Source organism: Adelges cooleyi, unplaced genomic scaffold, assembly GCF_023614345.1.
Source record: "Adelges cooleyi isolate 19-005CV unplaced genomic scaffold, UGA_ACOO_1.1 ACOO_flye_CR_arks_rails_tigmint_CR_PRNA_2, whole genome shotgun sequence".
In the NCBI taxonomy this organism is placed as follows: Eukaryota; Metazoa; Arthropoda; class Insecta; order Hemiptera; family Adelgidae; genus Adelges; species Adelges cooleyi.
This window is the reverse complement of record NW_026095860.1, coordinates 7,224,382-7,252,026: the sequence shown is the minus strand read 5'-3', so window position 1 is coordinate 7,252,026 and position 27,645 is coordinate 7,224,382. Positions and strand designations below refer to the sequence as shown.

At 35.5% G+C, this 27,645-nt stretch overlaps 1 protein-coding gene across 1 annotated transcript; it reads left to right on the top strand.

Annotated features, from left to right (window-relative positions):
• Positions 1-27,036, top strand: LOC126833391 (early growth response protein 1-B). Its single transcript, XM_050564693.1, has 3 exons — positions 1-172; positions 21,469-21,870; positions 24,553-27,036. The coding sequence occupies exons 2-3, from the start codon at positions 21,522-21,524 to the stop codon at positions 25,881-25,883; spliced, it is 1,680 nt and encodes a 559-aa protein (XP_050420650.1). The 5' UTR covers positions 1-172; positions 21,469-21,521; the 3' UTR covers positions 25,884-27,036.
• Positions 27,037-27,645: the final 609 nt, after the last annotated feature.

Below are 27,645 nucleotides of genomic sequence, written 5' to 3'. Positions count from 1 at the left end.
GAACCGGACACACGTCGGACGGACGGTGGCCGGCTGCCGTCCACGTCCACCATCACTAGCGGAGCCCTGCAGAGACTACAACAGCAAACGACCACCACCAGGGACCTGCCGCCGGCGGCCGCCGACGATTGGCTGTTTGTCGATTGGCTGGACGGCGGCGGTGCATCAACAGGTACGTCTCCCCCTTCCCCGACCGCCGCGTGGCCGATATCCCTTCCACCCCCGTACCGAATCCCATCGAAAACATTGCGCTCGCACCTCATTTCTCTAAATATGTACTCGCGTTCCGGCGATAAAATCAACTACGACGCGATAACGCACCAATTGAGAATCGGCTGAGTCCGCCTTTTTGCGCCCGTTAACCGACCGCTATTTAAATAGGGAAGGTACAACTACCCCGGCTCGAAGTATCGTTCAAAAGTTGACTTCACTTGCAACATGTTAACATGGTAAAACGATATGCATACGATACGGTTCTTTCTTTGCCCTACCTTATGTCTTTCTACTACTTGCATTCGAAGTGCGATTTCAAATACATGCATTCTTGTGTTAAATGACAACACAATATAATATAACTACTGACTGCGTTGGGTTTGATTAAATCAATTTACTCATCAAAACCGTTTGTACATGAACGTTTAGTATTACAGCATACATAATAATCTTAAGAGTTTGTAATTCAAACTGTATGGGCAATAAGAATACGTTTATACATTATCATAGGACAATGGATATTGAACATAGGAGGCCGTGTGTTTTTATACCTCTGGTTGATAGTAATATACTTTAAAACATATTAAAACAACGTGATAACATCGGATCCCGGTTACGATACCTTTTTGTTCTTTCTAATATAGACACATACACAAGATGTTCTTCTATGGCCCTCGAGGCTTCTCTCCGTATGAACAAACGTGCACCGTGTGTGCGAGCCAAACATAATTATTATTACTAGTATTTATAATTGATTATGGCATCGGTATGTGTATGTGTGTGTGTACTTTAATTTGTAAATAGCTCTAAATCCGCTGGCGGGTATACTCACATTACTTTTTCTTCCCGTACACTTCATCCGGACACACGTCGTCTGTTCAAAAACAATGTAAATTACATGAAAATACATAGGAAACGATTCCCATAGTTTAGGGTTTAACAATTAATGCATTCGTCTCAAATACCGAAAAACCAAGAGTGCATTAATATCTTATTACACGTGGTCGTTGTACATAATATAATATACCTATTGTGCTTATTTTCGACAAGTTCATAGTCCATATTTTTAATCGAGGTTAATTATACAAGTATAGAACACCGCACTATGGATTTGTTTATAAACATTGTCTTAATTGTCAACATTATGCTATGTAGCTTCCGAATAATAATTATACTTATTACCTATACTTCATAATTAAGTGATGCCTTTGTTATCAGATTATCCGCAGTTAAGATTTCCAATTAATGCTTTCGTTGTACACTAGTTCATTTTAGAGGTTTTCGTCCAGAACAATTTCAAGTCAGTTCTCCCCGAAAACTTAAAAACGGTTTGCATTTATTAATAGATTGCCATGAATCAAATCGGTTCTTTATAAAAACTGCCATAGAAATTTATGAATATAAATCACCCTTAACAAGTTAACTTATTTCACTCCAAATTAAAATTTATAAATTACAAAGCAGTTGGTAGGCGTTACACGTCGTTAAGATTAAGTTCTAAATTATATTTAACTTCAAAAAATGAGATTGTGTGTAAAAAAAAAGTTTGATCAGATATGGACATACAAAACCATGCGTCCGGCCCACACGTGCGCTACACTAATCCATAAAATATATTATATATGTATATTTATTATTTATCTGTGACCTTCTAATAGGAGTCTCTTGCGAAGCGTTGTCCCTCAACACAAGTAGTCCAAGTGAAATATTAAAGTAAAATTGGCGTTAAGTATAATTATGAAAACTTAAAGCATCATAATATTGGTAGTCTATAATTATTACTATCTATATGTGTATATATTGTCAGACGTATGTTATTATTTTTATTGAAAGAGGTAGGTATACACCCTACAGTTTGTTTTATCGGAGGCCTTGAGTTAGGTTTTTTATTTTAAACATTTATACATATATAATAGTAATAATAATATTATTAATATATAGTATACAACGTCGTTTTCTCAAAACGTTTTACGTGCACAAAAGAAAGAAAGAAAAACAGGTATGGCCGTGTATAACTTTATATGGCAGTGTGCGCGCCTGATCGGAGGGCCAGTAAACCCAAGGTGTCCCGAGTGGGCGACACTGTAGTAACTAGAGGTACACACTGTAATAATAATCGTTTTATAAACTCAATTTAGAATCTGATTGTGTGTGTGTACGAAAGCAGTTAATTAAAATCGTTTATGATACACCTCGATCCGGTTTCACGTTATATAAAGTCATGTTTGCATGCCAAAACGCTCCAGCTCACGGTTAAAATTACAATAAATTATAAATATACTTAAATATTTTTAAATAATTTTCCTTTTTTTACTTATTCTAATCAATTAAAAACTATGGTTGACTTATTTTAAATATACACCTTTAATAAAGTATCAACCAAATCAGAAACAATTTTTATTTTCGTCAAACTAATAACACTTGCGGCGTTGCTCTTTATTTTTTTGTTAAATTTACTATACATTCAAACATAATACAATGACAACTTTATATTATATACCTTACTCTATAATTCAAACCTAACTAATAACTATATAATATAACCTAACAGCTAACTGCATATGTTTGGTAACCCTATACTGTTATTTCTCGTGGTTCGCCTTAATTTCACAATAATATAAGTAATATTATGTTTAATTATTTTATTACAAAATTAGTTAATACTAAATACTCACACTGAAAAAAAATGTTAACTAAGTAAATAGTACTTTTAAAAGTAAAGTTAACTTTAACTAAATGTTTGGTTTCAGTATAACAGTCGATTATTTAAAATGCAACCAATTTTTTTTCTCTTTTAATATAAATAATGTAAAAATAATTGCAAAATTTGATATTCTATTCATACATTTTATTTTTTAGACAACATTCTGTCATGACAAGTGAACCTATAATTCAGCAAACATTTTTTTCTTACCCGACAATTATTTGAAGAAAAAAAAATTTATTATATTCTTTAATTTCATCGTTACAATAACTATTATTAATGATTAAAAGACATCTAAAATGTTTAAATACTGTTATATAATATGCACATTTCATCACTCAAAAAACAATTTGATAATAAGTATATATATTTTTTTTACATATTATAATAATATTTCACACTCTTTAAATGATTTATTTAAATAAAAATATACTGTCTTCGCCCTGGAAAAATAATCACGAATAAAATATAATATGATCATACGCAGCGCTTTCAAGAGTAGATAACTTTGTCGGTAAAGATTTTTTTTCTTTTAATTTAAAAAATAGTCATGTACTCGTAAAAATAGTTCCAATGATTACATTTCAAATTCCTCCACGTGTTTATTGAAAAAAATAAAATAATTTTTTAACTGTTATATTTTAATAGAACTGCAGTACTGCGTTTAATATTTTAAATTTAATCTCAATAGCCTAATCAGATTTTTGTATCTCTGAGAGTGGACTGAGATCTAGAGACGATACGCAATTTTTATAAGGCGATTTCAATGCGTCAAAGGCATAAAGCTGTAGGTATAACATTTATACATCAAATTAGTGTATTGCTTGAAACTTTTATTTGAAAATAGATGAGAGTTAGTGTGATAAAAAGTATAATTAAAAAACCGAAATAGTGCACATTTCAATTTGATACTTCGCATTTCATAGTAAGTAAAGAAAACTAGGGCAAGATAAAATGATCACTTTTATGTTTTTATGACTTTGAAGTGTGGACTACTTATTTATAAATGACAAAATGTTTTACTTCTATAAAAAAATGTTTAGACCTTCAAACTAAACGGTGATATTGAATTGAGTCCTAAATATTGAAATGAGTCCCACGAATATTTGTGGGTTGTCGGAATTGAGTCCAACAAATATTTTTTTGGTTGTTTGAGTTGAGTCCCTTCAGCTTATTAGCGTTATCCAGGAGACACCACGTGGAGGTTGGCTGATTAGTCTCCCAAAAATGTGTGTGCTTGCTTAAAAATGCTTTGCTTGTTTATAAATGGTCAAAAAAAACTTTCTATTTTAATAATTTTTCAAAATGAAACAGAATAATTTTAATGAAACAGATTTTAAGTAGTCAAATCTGCTAATTTTTTTATTTTGATATTTGATAATCTGTTCCCGTAAAAATTGTTCTTTTTCCAATATTTTTTTACATGTTTTTGTTTTTGCATTGCTTCGTAATTTAATATAGGTATCTGACTGTATGCCTAGAAGAGTGACAACAAGAATAAAAATATTCGGATGTCCTGAGTGAAACAATGCATTTAATTTTGCATGAAAACTTTCACAACTGTTAGTTGTCCGATTAGTACTTGCTGAAAAATCACACCAAATTTTGAGGGGAAACTGTCCAACTTCATTGTTTATTTGGGACTCAATTCAATAAAATCCGTGCAAATTCCCTCCTAATAATAGCAAAGGAGACTATGCTTACGATCTTATCTACGTAATCAATTTAAACATATTAAGATAAGAAACGGGACTCAATTCAAATAACTAAAAGTAGGATGGACTCAATTCGATGTTATCCAAACTAAAAACTATGCTCAAAGAATGAGGGAAAAAGATAAAGATATATTATTAGTTACTTTACGGCAAATTGGTAGCGCTATATTTAAGAAATAGATACCTCAAACCAGTTTGGAACATATTTGAATATTTTTTGTAAAATTACTGCTGTATTTTGAAGTATGTTAATTTTTAGTATTATTTCGATTTTGAAGAGGTAGGGTGAATTTTTCTACTTTTAGCTTCAAACTTCAAGTTGGTGATTTTTCTAATCAATATTAATTTAATTGTACACAAAATGTAATCTAAATAAAAATATTCTAATTGAACTATAACTTAAACATACTTAAAATTTTGCTTGCGCTGCATAATACTTATTAATATTGTAATTCAAAGACCATTCTTATGTTTTAGCTTCTATGCGATAGCGAGAAGGTATTGGTTTTGTCAAGATGTTTTTTTTCTGTCTGAAGACATAATAACTTTCTTTCCTGTGAACCGAACTACTTTTATAGCACCTCTATAGATCCGAAATCGTATGTAGATGGTTCTTTAATTTAACTTATTCTTAAGTTAAATGTTAAACATATTTTAATAAATAAACTCCAGTTAATCGTAAGCAGCTGTTTGAAATGGTTTGTGGTTGAATATAATATTATAATTACATTTGTTTTTAATTTAAAGTCAAGTTGAAAAGTAGATGCAGAGCAACAGCTGACTTGATGGAATTTAATAGTGCACACAGGCTAAATATCGAGTATCTACGAGCCCGTTTTTATGTACAAAGGACTCCCAGTAATAACAATTTGTCCCACGTGTAGGTTTTTTTTTGCATCAACACGTGTGCACCGCCGAGAACAATATAAATTTACTATGACAACAGAAACAATATTAATTAAACTCTTTTCCTTCCCGAATTTCGTTTAGGGTGGGGTGGATGTGTGACAATAATTAAGGGGCACCAAATTTTGAAATTAGTTTCATTGTTTTTAAGTGTTAAATGCAAGTGTTTAGAGAAGGGTTATATTAAAATAGTCCCTATTTCGTGAAACTGCTATCAATTTAAAAGTAGCTGGTCAATCAATGTTATAAACACTAAGAGAATAGATGCCATGGGAAAAAAAGTATGCGGATCCGTTTTTTTTTTATTAACAGATACTTTAGTAAAATAGCAGCTATTTGACAATGTTATGTATCTCTAAACTAAATTTCAAATACAAATATCACGGATCGTGTCCACGCATGTAAATACAAAATTATGGTGTAATATCATTTAAAAATAATCCGAATAAATCAAATCTATTTATTCCGGGGAAGAATACCGAATATAAAAAAAACGTTTTTATTTTTTATTTTTAAATTCAGACGGAATCGACCAATTCTAGAAAACATATTTGATTTTAATCATTTAGATTTCAGTTAGTTTTGAGAGAGAAGAATGTCAATTACCCGAAACTTTACCCGGGCCTTGTTATTTATTACCGCTACAATATAATATACATACTATTGTTATTTAATATATTATTATATTATTCATTATGATGAATAATTTCCCACTTGGAAATCTTCAATGGCGCGATCCACGCGTGCACACGCGCCCGACCTTTGCCGACCTTGACCACGAAACGTCGACCAAAATGCCGGGCGCAGAGGAGGAAAGGGCGGAACCAGAGTGAGAGAGTTACTGGCGGTAGGGTATAACGCGCGTACTTACCAACCACCCCTTACCCGTCCTAAGAACACCACCCACCCCTCCACCTCTTCCGGGTCTGCAGTCGGCACACGCCCGTGACGTCATAGTCCATTCACGTATATTTGTGGTGGCCGCCGCCAATCGATGTATGGCGCGTGTACTGGTAATGTGAATAAAAAATACTTATACTAATGAGTTATATATTGTATTACACTCATTATTCAATGAGCAAAGGGGTTGTGGTGTGTCTACGGCAGGAGAACAAATTACCACCCCGTCCGCGATGACGTACATGCAATATTATATAGTTTTATTATGGATACAAAAAAAGGAAACTTTACTCTATGACGTCGTCGGTTTTGTTATTGAACTTGCTAATCGATTACGTTTTTTGTACAATTATACAAAAATACTTACGGGACAACGAACACTAAACGTCTGTTGCTGTCGAGCACCCAATAAAAACTTAACAAACACCCTACGCTCGTCTATAGTTTAAACTGTACATAATTGATCGTTATTTTAACTGCGAATCTTTCAGTAAAGGCTCGTGGACATAATATTAATAATATAGTGAATGTATGGAAGCTGTTGCCACACATATGACAATTCGCTTAAATTTTGTATCATCGGCGCGGTCGTTAGTTTAGTGCTGAAAAGATTCAAGCAATTTAACACGCTCCTTCAAGTCACATGTGTATTTTATTACACTCAATACTCGAGTGAGCAAAACACATTATACCGGCCGGTCCTCCTTCCGCAGTCGGGTAAAAATGTAACCATTTATATTTTATTTCATCATTATTTTTCTTATTAAAGCCTAAACAAGTGAATTTATACTTTTTAAAACTACAAAATTACAGTAGCCACACAGCCATAACTAGCTAAGAACTACGAAAGGGTTGTTTGAGAACTGAGAAGATATTGTTTTTACAATTATTATATTATGTTTTTTTTTGTATGTGCACTGGCAGCCCTATTTTTACTGACATTATTTATTTTTACTTTTAAGTCCGGACCCGCGATATCTTATAAGCCGCTGAACCGATTTCTTCATATTGTAGCAAGCTTATAAAACAGTAAAGTAATTTAATCGGTCATAAATTTTAAAAGTTCACCCTACCCATTTAAAATTAAAAAAAAACCTTTTCCAATGTACATATTTTTATAGCTCAAACAACAGCGCACTATAACATTTCTTAATTATTAAAATTAGTTAAAAATTTAAATAATCTTTAGACGTAGTATGTATTATCGAAATATTAGGGAAGTTTTAACTTTTAAGAGATTGTAACATGTCTAAACGCTGTATGCAATACCTACCTTCTCGGTGAAAGCTAATAAAACATTTTTTTAAAAAAACCCTGTCTAAACCGCCCAGCCTCCCTTCCAGTTGCTAGAATATTTACAGACATTCCGTTAGTGTTTATATCGCACGATGAGTCTGTCCAAAACCCTTTGCCGGATATAAGTGTGGTGGCAAAGACGATGATAAAAAAAAACATTGAGCCCCGAATCGACATACCTACGCCTACTCATTTTGGTGGTCACGGATGATTGAGCTGTTTCTTTTTACCCTGTTCTCGCTTTTCCTTTTTTATGAATAAACACGAGCACGTTTACCGCGCAAACGCTTAGACCTCGCGAAAACGGAGTTCGACCACCTATGACGTAATTCGGTAGAATCGACCGTGCTTAAGTGCCCGCGTGCGTAGCCTCGCTGAGGGCAAACAAACCCCGGGGTGTGATATTATTTAATAAAATGAAAATTAAACCGTATCTTGATGTACTGTTAGTGCGCACAAACTATTATAAATTATAAATATACTTTGTACACATAGTAGTTTACAGTTAACAGAATCACAAACGCAAAAGCTAGAAAACAAAAAGAGTAGATTTGTGTTAGTAAATATCCAAGTCGCGGCGCGTGTAAAAAATATAATTTTATATACAATAAAATCGTTTTGTTTTTATTACACACAAAACGATTCCGCGTAGTATAAACTATGAAATATATTATAATAATAATAATAATAATAACACAATATCTATGTATAATATATTAATATGTAAATAGGTATGTAAAAAATAACAAATGGATATCGGTGTGCGTTTTACAAGTGTATGAATCGCATACGCAAATGTCGAGCACGTCCGCCGGTGATCGATAAAAATTTATTTCGCCTTGATAATGCAAAACAATATTTAATTAAAATACAATATTATTATTATATACTTAATGACAGCTATTAATCGTCACTACGGTATTCCGTCGCGTGACGGTTTATAATGCTATGCAATTGATCTATTTAACATATCTAATTAATTTGTTCGGAAAATATTTATACTTTGAACATAATACTTTTCTGCTTTTGTACAATATTTTTCAATACATTCGGTCTTCTTTCTTTCCTTGGCTTAGTATAGGCCATTTAGGCCCTTCGCCGCAACCACCACATCCCTCCATGCTTCTCTGTCATTAGCTAGCTCTTCGCCGTTTATTACTCCTAGCATTTGCAGGTCACTCTTAACTCTATCTACCTATCTTTGTCTTGGCCTTCCTAGTGGCCTATTTCCATTGGGGATCCATTTTGTTGCCTCTCGAGTTATCTGGTCTTGTGCTCTCCATATGTGCCCTGCCCAGCTAATACGCTTGCTTTTCAGCGTTGCTACTATGTCTGCCTCACTAAATAATTCCCTAAGTTCTAAATTGGTCCGTCGTTCCCACAGGCCGGTTGAGCGATCTTTTTTTGGGCCAAATATCTTTCTTAGCACCTTCCTCTCGAAAACAGCTACTTTTTGCTCATCTGTTTTTGTAGTAGTCCATGTTTCACTCACGTATAAAACAATTGGACGTATAATTACTTTGTACAATATAGTTTTTGTTTTAAATGAGACAAACTTAGAATTGAAAACAGGTTTTAGGGCGAAGGGACATCTGTTAGCTGTATTAATTCTTTGTTGGATTTCTCTATGGTTATCTCCATCTGCTCTTAATTCCACCCCGAGGTATTTGAATGTATTAACTCTTTCAAAAAGCATTCCGTTTACCGCTAAGCTTTGTTGGTTGTTGTTTTTACGCGATAATATCATATATTTTGTCTTTCCTTCATTTACCATTAGTCCCATGGATTTGCTTCTCTCTATAAGTAATTCTGCTAAAGTCTTAATTTCGCCCTCTGTCTTGCCAATTAGCACTATATCGTCCGCGTATGCTAATAGGTTAATATTTTTATTTAGTAATCTAATCCCTACGTCAGTGTCATACAGTCCTCTAACCACCGATTCCAATGCAATATTAAAAAGCATGGGAGACAGTGCATCTCTCTGTCATAATCCTGTTTTAACTTCGAATTCCTTAGACATATAATCATTGACCTTAATTTTGCATTTGGAGTTCTGTAAACATGATCTTATCAGTCTAATTAACTTGGTAGGAACTCCTAAGTCTTCCATTGCTATCCATAGCTCCTCTCTTACTATGGAGTCATACGCTTGCTTGTAGTCGATGAATAATAAGAAGAGATCCTGATTGTACTCGTAGCTCTTTTCCATTATTTGTTTGATGGTGTGAATTGGGTCCACTGTTGACCTCCCTGCTCTAAAACCTGCTTGATACTCACCGACTATTTCCTCACCATATGGCTTTAGTCTGGTGAGAAGTATGTTTGACAGAATCTTGTATGAAGAGTCGAGTAGTGATATCCCTCTATAGTTCCTACAATCCATGATATCCCCTTTCTTGTGAATAGGGCATATAATTGACAAAGTCCAAGTTTCAGGTATTTTTTCTTCTTTCCTTATCTTATTTATTAATTGTTCCATTTGTTTCGTAATCATGTTCCCCCCATGTTTAAGGAGCTCCGCAGTTATGCTATCTTCTCCTGGGGCCTTTCCATTTTTAAGCATTTTGATAGCCATTTGTATTTCCTCTTTTGTAGGTTCATTCAGCTGTTGTTCGACTGATACTACCCGAGTATTCCTTAGTTCTTCTGGCATTGGCTTATTTAGAAGTTCCTCGAACATCTCTCTGAACTTTTCCACCACATCTGATCCATCCGTAATCAGTGTTCCATCTGTTTGTTGCAGAATGGTCATTCTGGGTTTATAGCCTGTTTTTATTTCATTGCATCTGCCAAAAGACACTTTTGCATTTGTCTTGTAGTTCGTCTCTATATCTTGTATACGATTCATTTCCCACTGTCTTTTTTCAGTTCGAATTACCTTTTTTAGTTCTCTCTGTTGGATTGCCAACAGAGAGAACTACATTCGGTCAATACAATTTTTTACGTTAAAGGGATGAAGATGAAAATATATTGAAAAATTTAGTACAATATGTACCTAACAGTATTTTGAATAAAGTAACGTTTAAAATATTTATATTTTTCGATTAAATGAGTCTCATGTTAAATGCATCACTCTGTACATAATAACTAGTATAATATTTTGTATTTCCATATAATGAATATCCGTACAATATTTATAGTTATTGGGATTTTGAACTTGGGACGGTTTTCTATTGAACCCCAGTGCGACGCTGTTTGTCAATACAGCCAAACAAAATATGTTTACTCGTTTTATTTGCTCGCGACGCAATAGTTTAAATTTTAGTTTCGCCTGCATAACGGCATTACATGTGTGGCTGATTATAATATTGTGTCAATATTATAAATATACACACACTCGTAGTATAGGTATAGCTGTTGTTAAAAATGTGTCGCTTACCTATACACGTTAACGTAACTAGACGAGTAGACCCATAGTAATATTATAGGCGTAGCTTTATAGATAGCGGTGGCTTAAGACGTTCAGTCTAACTCCATCCTCCCCAAGCTTCGATAAAATTTGGATTACTTTTTAAATCATTCGATAGTTTGATTGGCTTACATTTTTTTGGGGATTTTGCAGTTTATTTACTGAAAAAAGCTAAACAATAATTTTAAGTGTACCAAGTAGCGATGAAGAAAAACGTACTGTATGTATGAAGTGTATTTGGGTTGGACGAAATACGTTAACCAACCACCCATTAGTCATATTTTACTCAATTTTTATAGGTGACTTGAAATACGGTAAAAGGGTACTTCCAGGGTCTATAAATAATATAACATTGTAGTTTTTAGAATTTAAGAAATCGTAAAAGTTACCAAAGATGTAGTGTACAAGTATTTTTAGTTTTTAATATGTATATTTTCAAAAATACTTAACACTTAAACATATGTATACGGTTTGTGATATTTAAAAATCAAAAATTAAACGCGGTAACTGACCGAGTTCTGGTAGTCGTACAGGCGAACTCGTCGACACGAACAATCGCGTTTGGACGGTATTAAAGCAATAATATTATTGCGCAACTATCTTGGAGAGGTTCGTCGATTGTCTGGACCGATAAGTCGCCGGCGTGTACGGCAGCGGCTCCGCATAAGAGTTATTATCACACGTATGCGTGCCTATATTATATATATTTTATTATTATACATATATGTATACTCGTGAAGATACTGTGTATCTGTGTACTGTTGCAGTAGTATATGACTATGTGAGGTGGAGAATGATAAAAAAAAAAAAAAAAACATATATCTACATACCCGGCTAGAGAGAAATTCTATATTTTATACACACACATTTTGCGGGTCCGATAAAATCCGATATTTTATTGCCTCTCGATACTTATATACGAGCACGTGCAACGTGTGCGGGAGAAGAAAACAACAACTTAAAAAAAAAAAAGTATAAAAAGTCACATCGAGGTGGCTTGCCGCCGTACGAAACCAATGTCGTTTATATTATTTTTATATGTTATATTATTGTAAGCGCGTGCAGTTTGTATCTGTATGTGTGTGCGAGAGAAGACAAGGTGTAATTCGCGTCCGGGGCGATGGGTTGCTATGGCTGGATACATCTTTTATTGTTTGTAATTACACGAGAAACTGCTTCTCAGAAGTATAATGCAAATGCACGAAGGCCCCGCGAACAAATGGTTGCACGCAAAGTGCGACAAGTCGCAGCGGTTAACGTGTGCGGGTTTACACCTATTACTGTGTGTGTTTTTTTTAAGTGCCAATCAAAAACACAATGGTAAAACTTAATGATAATAATGTGGATTTTATGGAAATGGATTGTAAAACTTGGACAACAAGGGCCAGTAGATACTATAAAAAAACCTAAAAATTAAAAAAAAAAGATGTGTCGAAGGCTAAGATATGCTCGACACAAGACGTTGACGTTATGATAATAGGATAACGATGTCAGGATTTCGAGGAGTGTAAACCATACCTTTCATAGGATTTACCTTTGGAATTTAAGAGCCGAATGATATATGCTTGATGACAAATGCAATACTATTAAATTCCTAAATCATTAAAAAAATAACCAGCTCAATTGTTATAAATCTGTATTTGTTCAAAAACGTTTTTCAAATTAATAGATATTAGTAACATCATTATATTTTGTAGTCGAGGGAAAAAATATTAAGAAATTCAATAAACTATTTATAATAAAAGTTCAAAAATAAAACTTTAAAGATATTTAAATAGTTAAAATTTACTGAAACAAGCATAGTTCGATCAACTATAATTATGGTTAATATAGGGGTCGCAATACATTTATAGTTGAAATAACTAAATAAATAGTTGGGCCAACAAATTACTAAATGTTTAGTTTAAACAACTAAAAATTTAGTTGGCCTGACTATTTGTTTAGCTATTTCTGACTATAATAATCTATAAATGTATTATATGTCTATATTTACCATAATTATAGTAGATCTAACAATATATGTTTTCCGTGTAAGGACAAAGTCACCCAAATTGGTAATCGTGGACAACTGTAGTAAACCAATCAAACACGTGATTCAGAAAAACAAAAATGTTTACTTTTTACATTCGTTTTTTTTTTTAAATAATTGCTTTACTTTTTGGAAAAAAATTTGTTTATGTTACTTTACAATACTTGAAAATTACTAGATAAATATTTAACTTTTTAGTATATTCCAGAGCTTTATCAACTTTTGAAACTTTAATGGTGACTTACATAGGTAATTAATAACCTTTCAAATTAAGAATAATTTGCTGAACATTTTGACTGGTCGATAACCACTTTTGGATGATTACGATGAACTAAGTTTATAAAGCTCTGGAAAAAATAAAAACTTGATTATTGTCTAATATATTTGTTAAAAAACAAATTTTTTTTATATATTTGTTAAATAACATATACTTAAGTGTCTTCAAAAAGGAAAACTACAAAATTATTAATAATTAAAAAAAAAAACAGTGTCTTAGCCTTAATGAATCACCCTGTAAACGCTGAGTGCTCTCTGGACCGTATAGAGTACATAGAGAACATAAAATAACCATGAAAATATTAGTGTACTGGTTGGCAAAGTACCTACGCCAGAACGCTGTGAAAAACAAACAAACCGCCGCGTATCGTGTCTGTGCACTGTGCTGACATCAAAGCAAAAAGGTTAATTTCATTTAAAAAAAAAAATTGTCCCGGCACCGTTTTGGCTCGAAATTAGTTGCATGACACACGATTTTTTTTACAATTTGAAAATAAACTAGTACATAAATGCATTCTGGCTTTTATTCAAACCATAATATGTGAAACAGAAAAGAGTTGTATTTTAACAAATTATTATGACTGACATTGTAAAATCTACACACAGTGTTGTTTATAGAATACTGTGCTATATAGTCAAGTGACGCATAATATGAGGGGTATAGTTGGTTTTGCAGCCCTAGGCTGTGGCAAATGGCTTTCTCGCTTTTTACTCGCCCTAGCAGTTTTTCCAGACAACAATCTTGTTTTTAACAAGTTCGTCATAGATAAACTATACATGTATTTGATTTTTGTAAAATTTACGCTGTGACAACAACTGTAGAATTCACATAAAGGAAAAATCCTAACACAAAAGTGCTGCCAAAATTCAAATACTAAGACGTCAGCGTTAATAGTCGAAATCCAGTGTATATAAGTATAATGTATATTTTTAGAAGTCCCACGTCATGTATATGCGCTCATTGTGGCGTTATTAATGTAATAATATATACATGTCGGCGTTAGCATAAGAAGGATTTTCTTAATCTAATACACGAGAATTGACAAATGCTCGAAAAAGTCTTCTAAATTAAAATGGAAAAAATGTATACTGATTTGCGAACTTCTAGTTTAATTTACAAGTATGTTATAATATAATAATAATATTTATTATTCTAGGAATTTTATTAATAACTAGGATATTTAATGTTATTACGCCTTTTTTCTTATTTTTTCCTTGAGAATAATTAGATGAGACTCTTCTTCTTCTTCTTCTAGGCGTTATCTGCTTAACAAGTTATGTTTGTAATCTTCTCATGTGTAGTTGATATAATAATTTAATAATTAAAAAAAAAACCATCAACATAATTAGAGGCTACAGAAAAACGGCTACATAATATTAATATTGATAAAGTATTTTTTTTTTTAATAATAAATAAAATAATATTTATTGTAACTATCGGCCAATAGCTGCGGAAGCGTAGGCGTCGATGATTGAAAAAAATAATTGCTTAATAGTAATTATTTGCCATGAAGTTTTTGAATTGATAGTATAATAGATTTATTTAAATTGATAGTCATAATATTATATATACACTATACAATATGTATGTTATACGATGGGAATTTTTGTTGTTTGCTATCCTATTTATTCACGTCGATTGGCGATGTACTAACTGATTTAACTTTTCTTTTATACACAACACTATAATTAACTTCTTAAAAGAAATAAACTATTCGACTGGACTTGACCGTATGCGACACACGGTAAAATATTATGTCTGAAGCGTCAAAACGGAATGTATGCTATAGGGTAGCTATAGATAGATGTATTTAATTTGTTTAAGAGCGACACACAAACAAAAGAGTACTTAATATATATTAATACTAAAACAACAGTAGAAAAGTTGGCAACGGCGGTGTGGCGCTAGCATAAAGCGAAGAAGAAAAAAATATAGAAGACTAACCGAATATAAAATTTGTTTTTTCCAACCGAAAAAGATTTTTAGTCGTCATGTACCAGAAATAGTTGAATCCGGGCTACCGGCCAGTTTAAAATTAGAACCGTGATTTCGTGGGCCGTCCAAATTCCACATAATATTATATTATATACAATATAATATACAGACACAAAAAAAGAATCAGAGGGCGAACATGAAACAAACGAACAATTCACCGCAGTCATAACAAAATAATATGCGATAGGTACACTAGCAAAATAATACATGGTCTATTATGACTGTAACATATACAAAACATAATAATAATTATAATTAATTAAACAGATATACTAAAACATTATAATAACACAATGACTTTAAAGTCCGTTTATTTATCAAGTCTATCTTACCAAAATCCATCGATATGAACAAAGTTTCTAAAGTTTTTATCTCATTAACAATTATAAGAATAATACCCAAATACCAGGTTTAAGTGTTGAAAATGGTTATTTTTAAAGCTTATTTCAATATTGAATAAAGCCGTATTAACTATACGAGATCACTTTTGTAGCTTTATGGTTATCATGTAGCTTTTGTATCTTAGATGTTCCCAACAGTTAGTCACACAATAATCTCGGAACGGGGAAAACATATTATCTATATGTGGGACATCTGGATAGATAAAGATAGTGAGATAAGCATATTGCATACCCGTTGGATTTTTATTTTTTACTTTTGTCACCACACCGATGCTGTTGCTGAATTTAGTTGTGTGATTATTTTAAAACTCAAATCCACCACAAACGGGTTGACAATTGTGTAAAAAATATCAAAGATAAAACAGTTCAACATCCAGCGCAGTGGAACTACACTGTGTTCATGTGCGTCATGCAACATACTATGGTGGTAAATATATATTTACTTGTAATATAAAGGGCATACATTGGACCGTATATCCCGTAAGTCAGCTATAATCAAATTTTTCGCAACACGTGCAGGCCCGATCGAGATCATTCCGGTCTCACGTTTCCGAAAGAGGAAAAGTGCCGTTGTCCTTTTTGCGAGGAGCCTAACTCGTGTAGAACACACATATATTTTTTATACTTGCATCCAGAGAGAGCGTCAGCACGTACCGGCTAAAAAAATCGATACCTCGTGTAACTGATAAGACTGTAGAAAATAAAAACAACAAACATATTTTTCGTTCAACATAAACACTACAGCTTTACATTTATTTATGCATAATAATCTGTCACCAAAGCTGCATGTACAACACGAAAGTAAAATGCGCATTGTATTGTTGAAAACCATCGTTTTGGTTACACGTGGCTCTGTAAAAAACACAAGATATTGTATTTTTATACATACAATAAAAATTTATCTTTTTTATATAAACGTGTTCAATAATAATCTATAAATAATGAATAATGTACACATTATATTATGAACCGTGTGTATACACAGTATAAAATATCTAACTGAGGCTACATCATGTAATCGAGAACAAAAATTAGCAACAAAATAAAGTCAAGGTTGAACGTTAAGTAGGTACGTTAAAAAATTAACTATACCGTTTTTCAGTGTTCATATGAAAATGGATTCGCCGATTTTTAGTAAGTTATTATTTTCAATCGGACTGAAATTAGAAGCCAATTGGGTCACAGCGTTAAATTTATGTGTAAAACTTCAAGTCCGTAGAATATATAGGTTATATAACACCTAAATATATTTAGGTATTATCTTATACGAGAATTCTCAAAATTTCGCTCTTAATTATATATTTATTTATAAAAAGTCACTGGAAAACGTTAGGACAAATTATTGAGGAACAGGCCAAACATGAAGGACCAAAGGACCGGCGCATTTAAATCTTCCTATATACTTATTCTTATTTCAAAATTAAAAAAAAAATTAAATGTACATGAAAAATGGCAATAACAACTTTTTTGATACTAATATTATTTGCAAAATTTAATTTTGATCAAATAAAAGTTGAATTTATTTTGTACCATAAAAAACGAACAATTGGTAAACAAAAAAATGTAATGACCAATCATGATGGGTTATTCTACAAACAAGTAACCATTTCTAGTAACTATTCTGTTGGACGTTGTTTAAGATATAACTATATTTAAATGTCCATCTTAAGCTACAACCGTGCACGAGTTTAAACAGTTTTGTGAAATACGTCCAAGCAGAACACTCAAGCCAATGTTTTCAAATTCACTACATTTTATATTTGAAGGTAACATGTGATTTAAGAACTTATTTATTTAATAACTACATGTATGAAAAACTAATATTTAAAACAAAATCAACATATACATTGAACTTGGTGGAAATAATAATTGTCTACTTTCGATTACACCATGTGCGTTTTCGTTAGCAAATGGCAATTATTATTGATTGTGATGTAGTTAAACTTAACTCTGTTTCAATACCGTATTTGTTCAGTGTTCAATGATCAATATTGAATGAAGCGATCAGTGAAGGTTATCGCGGATAATTGTATTTTCATAATTTTTCAATTGTATTTGTTGTATACGTAAAAGCGGTTGTTCAGTGTTTTACTCGGATCTGAAGACGACCAACAAAAATATAACTTATCAATAAACAATTACATGCCACTAGGAGTTAAACAAAAAACACATCATCAACAGCGACAGCTTAAATCGACCCAAACGTCATTCAGTGTTCAAAATAATTTCATACGTAACGGATAATATTTTTTCCAAACAATAAAAAACTATAATGTAGGTATTAATTTTATTTTAACAGCTGCATACGGTTACCGATCGAACTTGTTACCTTTTGAAATTAATGTGGTTTTTTTTCTCCACTCAAAAAAACAAACCGGCCATACGTCACAAAGTTGTATTGAAAATATATAATATTTCGTACTATGAATGTGATAAAACTTTTGTAATCGTTGTTATGAACTTGTTACAACTTTTAATAATTCCTTTGCTTTTGGCTGTTGTGTATATTTTGTTTTTATGAATTAAAGTTTGGAGTTTTATACAATTTTGTAATTGTTATTTCCTGACGTGAATAACAGCACTGGAAATAACTTAATGCGGATGTCAGGTCTATTTTTAAATATACTCATACTTAAGCATATACATATTAAAAGCTTGACCCTTGGTGTGGCGTTACTGCTACTATGTGGTACACACCGCACACAATTCGTACAATGACAAGCCTTTTCTAGGCTAAAAAAAAACCGCAGACAAATCACGTTTGTTTTTGATTCGCCGCCGAAATTAAAACGCGTTCATGCCTAACTGCTAAAAATATATTTAACATAATTAAGCCAAACAGTTAAACTCGAATGCGTCGGTGACGGGTCTTATTTTAAATGCGGACATAAAAAAATTTACTTAGTAAAATATTTGAAAAACAACACAACACCCTATTAAGCAATACCGTTATTGCACACCAATTGATTTGAGGAGGAAGTCGTGGGTAATTGCGATTTTGGCCCGTATTTGGCGATTAAAAAACTCAATCACCAATAAATCTCTTCAGCATATTTAGGTTGACATACTTGTGTACACAGGTATAAGATATTTAGATTTATTTTGTAACATGTTTCCGGCTCAGTTACCGAATATTGGATATTATTTTTTTTTTTTAATACTATTGTCTAAATTTGGAAAATAATACTTCGGCGGGATATAATGTTTTGACGACGACGGCGGTCATATAGCGGCTACACTCTTAAATTATTCGCCAAAAACGTCCCTGTTAAAAAATGTAAATGCCACATAGTCAACAACCCCTTCGGGCCCGCCTACCAGCCGCCCGGCACGATGAATTATTCACTATAGGTATAATAAGAAATTATTTCGCAGAAATAAAAAAAATTGTTGTCACGACACCAGGTGGCGACATGATACCTAATTATATAACCGTTGGCTTCATACCTATGCATGCGTTAAACCTTATTTTTGTTCGACCAAAAACCGCAAAGATATTGACACTCATTAGGCGTATTTCTTAGACCGCCAGGAATTTAAACACCATCTCGGGGCTCGAGTAGCAGCGGTACACGTTTTGTCTTTTGACCTTCAAAACAATTCGGCCCCCGATCGATTTACCAGGGCCGTAAAGCAAGTATGGTAGCGAGGGTGGTCAAAACGACCCACGGGGGTTGTTAACCCGCATAATGTTTTGCAAACGAAAAGGGAAAAAGTAAATCATCCCAATTCGTAAGTCCCTTTAATTCAAAAATGCGAAACGATCGATGTGTTTATGTCACAAAACGACTGTTGCAGTGTTTTTTGTAACTCTCCATTGACCGAGTCTGTTCAAAATTTAACCGACATTGCTATATAAACAACACAAGGTCTGCAAAAAATATAATACATTTAAAAATTCGCCGTTTGAAGTCGCTTTCGCAGAGTACGCATAATCTCCAATTGCGCCACTTAAAAATATCTATCTTGGGACTATTTTATAAATCTCCTTTAATACAAATTAAAAAAAACATACAACAAACAGTAAGAGTACGACAGAAAAAAAGTGTTAGGCAATATACGTTACCTAAAGATCATACACAAAAGTAGTTGTTTGAATAAAAACGATGTCGTACGTAGGTTTGAATACTTTCGAATTAATATAATATAATCAGACGAGTTTCCCTTACGACCTCATTTGATGACATATTTTTTATATAAGCATAATACCTAGGTTCCCAACTATAATATTATAATTATCGAATCAAATGAAAATATTAACAGCGACCATAGAAGCTGCAACAAAAACTAATGTAAAAACACATTTTCTATTGCGACTGTTCAGTCAGATCAAAGTATTATGGTGTCGAATATAATATATAATGTATTCATTGGTGTAGTATGTTAGTATATTATTTGCTATAGGTATACTTAACGACGTTTGGAAATGTTTATTATGAATAAAAAAGAAATCATGTCAAAAACCATTAGCGTGGTTGGGGATGCGGCGATAATGTTTGATTGGGTGCTGAGGGGGGATTGGCGAAAAACAATTATTCCTTTAGGCGTGTACGACCGCAACGCAATGGGGAGAAGGGGGGCTATGGGGAAATAAGCCATAATCCCTACCGTAACCGCAGTACACTTAGGTAGTAGCGCCGTGTTGGCCGGTTGACAGGAGGTGGGAGTGGGAGCCACCGGGTGGGGCGGCCGGCGGTGTGGCGGCCCGTGTGCGGCAGGTCGTCCGCGCTTTGGCGACGGCGGCGGCGAGTGATGTCACGCTGACGTCACGGGTACGGGCGGGCTGCCATTGGCCAGGGCTCCTGCCCGCCGCCGCCTCCGCAGCCACCACCGCCCGGCGGCGTCCTGCGTCCATCCATATATGGGACAGAGACGGGCTTCATTCATAAAACGACGCTATACGTCGACCCGCGCGCCGTGTGGGCAGTGCGCTTATTTTTCAGTATACGCCGCCGTCGTATCCGCCACTACACGCGCCGCGCGCGCCTTCAGTTCAACAAGTCCACCGGCGCCAGTATCACGTGCGTGTGCGTGAGCGTGAGCGTAAGCGTGTGGTTGTGTGTTCATCTCGTCGATTTATACTGTGCATACGAACGGTGCGCGATAAATTATATTATTGTTAAACTGTATCAAACGCGTCCTCGATTGTTGTTATTTTTATTATATAATATTAAATTCAACGCATATTTGAATATATTTTTTTTTTATCAAAAAAAAAAAAAAATGCGAATCCGCGAAGACGAATAATAAATTTGGCGAAAAAAAACATTCATTACATCGGTTCGCGAGTCCGCTTGAACGTCGCCGCCCGCTATTAGTGTTGCGCCGCACCGTATTTTCCGCTCGAACGCCGCGACCCCAAACGTAGGCCTGGCACTGTCCAGGTGCGTGATCCGCGTGCCCCTGGCCCCCAGCTCGTGGTCGCCTCCCCCGGACGACTGGTATCCGTTCCACGACATCGAGCTGGTCGAATCGCCGGAATCGCCGCCCCGGGGCCCAATAATTGATCCGAAAGACCGCGCGCCGCCCGCCGATTACGCCGCAGACCACCGCAACGACTGCACCACCGTCGCAGCTAATAACAATAATAACAGTAGTGACCGGCGTGACGCGTGTGCCGCAGGTGCAGCAGCAGCAGTAGCCCATCAGCACCACCAGCAACAGCAGGACGCCACCATGATCATGGAGTGCACCGCCCTGGAGCCCGGCGTAGTCGGGTCTCACCATCACGGTAACCACCATCATCATCATCACCACCACCATCCATATCTGCTAGCCGAGTCCGCGGCGGCAGTGACCACAGTGGCTGCCGCGGCCGCGGCTGCCGGACACTTTAACGTGCTCAGCTTCGAACCGTACAAAGGCGGCGCCGCCACCGGAGGCGGCAGCGGTGCCGGCAATTCTGCGTGCCATAGTCCGGCACAGGGAAACGCGGGCACGGATCTCAACACGCCGGTGACGACCAGCGCCGAAGTACCCTCGTTCTTCGGACCGTCCACGGTCGTCGAACCACCACTAATCACAGGTGCATATTCTTTTAGCTTTACCGCTTTTAAACCAAAAAAAAAACGACCATTTTAAAACGCTAGTTTAAAACAAATATTTTCGTTTTTTACCTATACTATGAAAATTTTGATAATCATATAATAACGGTCTTGGCGCCAAACAACTTGAAAAAAAAATAGATGATTGGTAAACGTAATATTTTCTCAAGTCTTTTAAGTTATATAACTTTTTTTAATTATTATTAATGTTGATAATATTTGTTTTTCTCCTGTCGTGTTACTGGTTAAAAAATGTTAATTTATAGTAGAGGTAAATCGAAAATATTTGATGGTTAAATTTTGTATAGTCATTTTTATATATATATGGTCAAATTATAAGTTTTTATATTTATACATATATAATATTCTTTGTAAATTAGCATCCGGCCGCGGCCAATTTTTTTGGAATAGGTTTCAATCTAGTTAAGCACAGATAATAATAAATGGAAGAGGGTCGACAGGGTTAGTACTTCGGCATCTGGGGTGCGGTTTTCTCGGAAGATCGATTTTTGTAGTTCGTTGGCACACGACTGCCTTTTACCGTTGAAAGCGAAATCCCGCAATTTATTTTCTATTTTATCTTCTTCGGTTTTCCTTTGCTCGGCATTTTCGTCTCCGTGTTGTTATAATTTCGTTTGGTACGCGCGTACACACGGGCGCACAGAACCCTGGGAGGCAATAATCTAATCCACAGTTTGCGGGCCGAGAGGGTGGCGACCGGTGAAGGCCGTTCATTCATGCGACCGGGGTTGAACGGCCTCAGAGGGACGCCGTTGCGGAGGCGGAGTGGCCGTGGCATTGTGGACGCCACGACGGTGCGTGCGGCCCGGCCGCTGATCAATAACCGCCGCGTCCAAAAGGGTGGTGCGACCAGGGGCCCCCCTCGCGCCGTCTGCGAGAACATGAATGGGAAGAAAGTCGTGGCCTTGTCGGTGTCCTCCTTCTCCCGCCCAGGGAGCCTACCGGTAAAAAACCGCGGGGTAGTAAACGCTCACCGGACCGATCGATACAGGACGTTTGAACAGCCTCCGGTGGTGCTCAACCGCGGATCTCTTAAGTGTATAACCTTGTTAGCAATTTGTTTTATCACCGGCTTGTTGATAATATTAGATATTAGATACTTTATATGGGCTTTAAAAATATACATACAAAAATCATGTTCTATTTATGAAATAAATAGGATAGTTTTTTAAATTGACTTATTTTTAACGTTCGATCGTTTACAGCAAAATTTAATAGATATTAAATGTTTCCATAAGTGTTCGTTCGTCGGCCGAGTGCTGTTTGCTTTTACAAATAAAAATTCATCTCGACCGGAGAAATTTGGCGAAACGCCACCATAATATCGCCATATTGCCTCGACGTGCCTTAAATTATACAATAACATCATGTATACGCAAAATTGATTGCGACCAGTGTAACGATATTAATCCGACCCCGTCTGATATTTCAACCGGTCCTTTTTATTTTTATTCCTGAAAAAGTCGTCCCGGCGGTTTACAAATCTGTGGATTGATTTTGTTAGTTTGAAAAATGGCGGCAATCCGCGCATTCTCGGAAATCCCCACGTGCGTTCGACTCAGCATGAGCCAGACGGAGCAGACGTTTTTATTGTTATTGTCCGTTGTGTTTTTTTTTTAAGTAAGCGTGAATAACTTAACCGCGTGATTAACAAGTACTTTTTATAATATTAAAATGACAAAAAAAAGTCATAAACCGTGTCATAATGAGTTATATTGTGAGAGTTGATTACCGTTTTGGCAATAATTAATGACTTACCAGAGTTTTTTAAAATAAAATGATAAACTAATCAAGTCTTAAGCGAGAAGGTGCCGCCTGATTCGTTTCGTTTTTAATATACCGCGCCACCAAACTACATAGGGTGTAATAATACAACAGACATGGGATTCTTATAGCTATTAAGTAAAGAAAACACTCTCCTTCCTCGACTAATATAGTATACCGTAAGCTGAACCCGCACTATGCATGTAAATCCTGACGATCGTTCTACTAGTTTACCAAAAGTAGGTGACCCGTTGCAGTGTTTCGCTGTTGTATTGACAATGATATTATGTTGACGATTACTGACAGAACACTTGTAATGTCTAGTTAGTGTGCTGGGGTTCATAACGCACGACAGTCCATATGTTAAAGCGGGTCGTCCAGAACGGAGAAAGATATAAAAAACCCATATCAACTATACGAATTAAACCAGTTGTGGCCGCCGCCGCCTTCTAGATAAAATCCAAAAATTATGTGACATGACCGCCGTTGTTCGTAAAGACCGAGTGTACACAAACAACACGGTCGACTCTCGATTACCATCAAAAAATAATATTACTTTTTGCTGTACATTTTTTATTTCATTTTTTTTTTTGCATATATTCTTACATAGGTTTTTTTTAACCGTCGTCTCCCCTCGTTATTCGGCATACTTACATGCACAAAACTCGTGTATAATCACCGCATATCCGCTAAATCGCAGCCACTACTGGGTTTTAAACCTACGGGCGGAAAGTTAAGCGGTCTGCTGACCCATAAAAGAAAAGAAAAAACTTAGCATTGTCCTTGTGATTTGCCATTGCCACAACGCGATTACTATTATTTTAGTTTTGTAGGTTTTTAACGTCTCGTTAACGGTTTGCCATTTCGGGTGTTCGCAGGTTCGTTGCAGGACACGGACGACAGCGTTGTCAATCGGAACGCCGTTGAACACAAGCTCGAAGTGTCGCTACAGTTGAAAACCGAAGCCATCGGCGTCGACCCAGATCAGGACGATGCAGCCGGCGGACAGGACGTCATGTACGCGACCAACAACCCGTCGGCCGGTATGTCGTCCAGGATTAGTTACAGGTTCTCGACCAACAGTCCCATGCAGACGGTGGTACCGCCGACGACCTCAAACAGTTCCTCAAACAACAGCAACCACCTAAACACGTCGTGGCTCCTACCCAGCCCGGACAAGAACATATTCCCACCTCTGTTCAGCCTGCTTCAGCCGCAGTCGTCGAGCACGCCCACCTCTTACCACGGCTCGAGTCCGCATTACGACGACAGATCTCAACAAAGTCAAGTGGAACTACTCGGGCTGAGCATAGAATGCGGCGGCAAACAACAGCAACCGCCCACGTACACGAGTTGCGGAAACGACCAGGATCTCATTTACCACAACAACCGCGGTCAACAAATGCAAATGCAGCAACAACAACAGCAGCAGCAACCGTCGCCGGTGAGCAAGTATCACTGGCTAGACTCGCCCGTCGAGTACGGCCAACCGCAACAACAGTTACAGCCGCAACAACAGCAGCAACAACAAATGATCCCCAAACAAGAGTTTGGCGGTGTCATCAACGTGGACGTGCAGTCACCGGGTTCGTCGAGCGTGTCGCAAGGAGGTGGCGGCGCCTACAGCGTTCAATTAGCCGAGTACAACCCGTCGACCAGCAAAGGCCACGAGATCTTGTCGCAAGTGTACCAACAGTCGTCACTGCCGCTCAAGCTGGTGCCGGTCAAGCCGCGCAAGTACCCCAACCGGCCCAGCAAGACTCCCGTGCACGAACGGCCGTACGCCTGCCCGGTAGAGCACTGCGACCGCCGGTTTTCTCGGTCCGACGAGCTCACCAGGCACATACGCATACACACCGGCCAAAAACCGTTCCAGTGCCGGATATGTATGCGATCATTTTCCCGGTCCGACCACCTGACCACGCACATTAGGACGCACACTGGCGAAAAACCGTTCACGTGCGACGTGTGCGGCCGCAAGTTCGCCCGTAGCGACGAGAAAAAACGGCACGCCAAGGTTCACCTGAAGCAACGGACGAAGAAAGAAACGAAAATGGCCGCTTTGCTCGCTCAACAACAACAACAGCAGCAGCAGCAACAACAACAACAACAGCAACAGCAGCAGCAGCAGCAGCAACAACAACACCAGAACACGGCTCAACACATGCATCACATGGGATTTCAGCCTGGTGACGGTGGACACATGTAAACAATTTTTAAAAACGTATAATTAATATTATTATATACTCATGTATTATGTCTTTTTTACGTTAGAGTTTTCCTCTTTCTTTTTGTTTGATTTTTCACTTTATATATATTTTTTACATTGTTCGTATTCGACGACTTGTTACGATTATACCTGTTACACGGGACTTATATTTTATATATTGCATAAAAAACAATCAATATCTCGAGCAAATGCAGAAAGAAAGAGAAAAAATGATGAAAGAGTGAGAGAACGCGAGCAAGTATACCGTTACCATTTAGTATGCAGTTTTGTTGTTTTATAATATATACTTACCTATGTGTGTTTGTATGTATTGTCTCACGCTTGTTCGAACATTTTGGATCACAGAGTATTTACAGGGACGGCCGGTGGAGCCATTGCGAGAACAACAAAAACAGGGACGTTACGTTATTTTTTTTACTTTTAAAATTATTAATAACGATTAAAAAGCGCTTTTTTCTATTTTCTGTAAAATATTATTCTTTACACACCGATCGCTATATCGCAGCGGAGAGAGATCAGGGTCGTCATTAAAAGTAGAAAGACCACACATCCACTCCAACTTTTTTACACACACAAGCACATGGCCTTTTGTACTTATGAGCTCGTCCATTTACACCCATTTACGCCCATATAGCTACGTTGTTAATAATTATTTAACTGTATAAAAACACTAGTGTAGAATAGGATTTCGTTTCTAATCGAGTTTCGCCAATCTGTGATCTGTTTTCATATTTATATACATTTTGGTATTTGCCATCATTGAGCTGGACTCAATGATAAATCTATTTTCACTTTTTGGAATTGCAGTGTTTTTTTATTACCCTCCTATCCTGGGTACATATTTAATAACAATAATATAAATAATAACGTAATACTTTTCATCACAATATATTACCTAATAAAGATTATAATTGTAATATTATTATACATAGATATATAGCTACACGTATAGCTAAGCGTATAATACTATTCCAACGTTGTGTGTTGTTTTTGCGTGTGGTTCGTTAAAAATCATATTTAACAATATGTAAAACGTATTATAAGAATAATATACTGTGTTATAATGCGTTTACCCTGGATATCCTGGTGGACATATAATAAAGGATCGAGTTTGTTTATAAAAAAAAAAAAAGAGTACCTGATTAAAAATAATATTTTACAAATAAATATAATTTTGCGTTACTATCAATGTGAAAATATATTTATAATAATTTTAAAAAAAATAGTAATAATATTATTTCAATAACGCACAAACACATTCCTTTAGCGCTATTATTCTATGTTTGTTTTACAATAATATTATTTATTTGCTGTTTTACCAAAAAAGAAAAAAATAGTCGTTGAATTGATTTACATTACTTATTATCCTTTTCGAACTAATAAGCGGTACATGCTACATTTCTGCATTCCGTTTTTATTGTTTTTGTCATAACCTCTTGAGATAAAAACTAAGTGTGAGGTGTGTAGCGCAGAATAAAAAAAATAGGGTTATATTATTATATAAATTAAAAAAACAAAGAAAGAAAAAATACTAATACAAACCGTATGAGTTTTTTTTTAACTTAACGACAATTAACAAAACGCTGTATTAAAAACAAAAAGACATTAATTTGTAAATCTGTGTAAAAAAAATAATTTCGTTAATTTATTTATTTATTATTTTCCTCGTCTGTCTGTATAAAGTTTACTCGAAATTAGCCTAAGTACCTACAAATATAAATATATATTAATTATTTAAATA

Excerpts from the sequence above, each read along its gene's own strand:
- LOC126833391 (XM_050564693.1), top strand. The coding sequence starts at position 21,522 with ATGATCATGGAGTGCACCGCCCTGGAGCCCGGCGTAGTCGGGTCTCAC. Across the intron at positions 21,871-24,552 it reads CGAACCACCACTAATCACAG|GTTCGTTGCAGGACACGGAC; the intron begins GTGCATATTCTT and ends GGGTGTTCGCAG.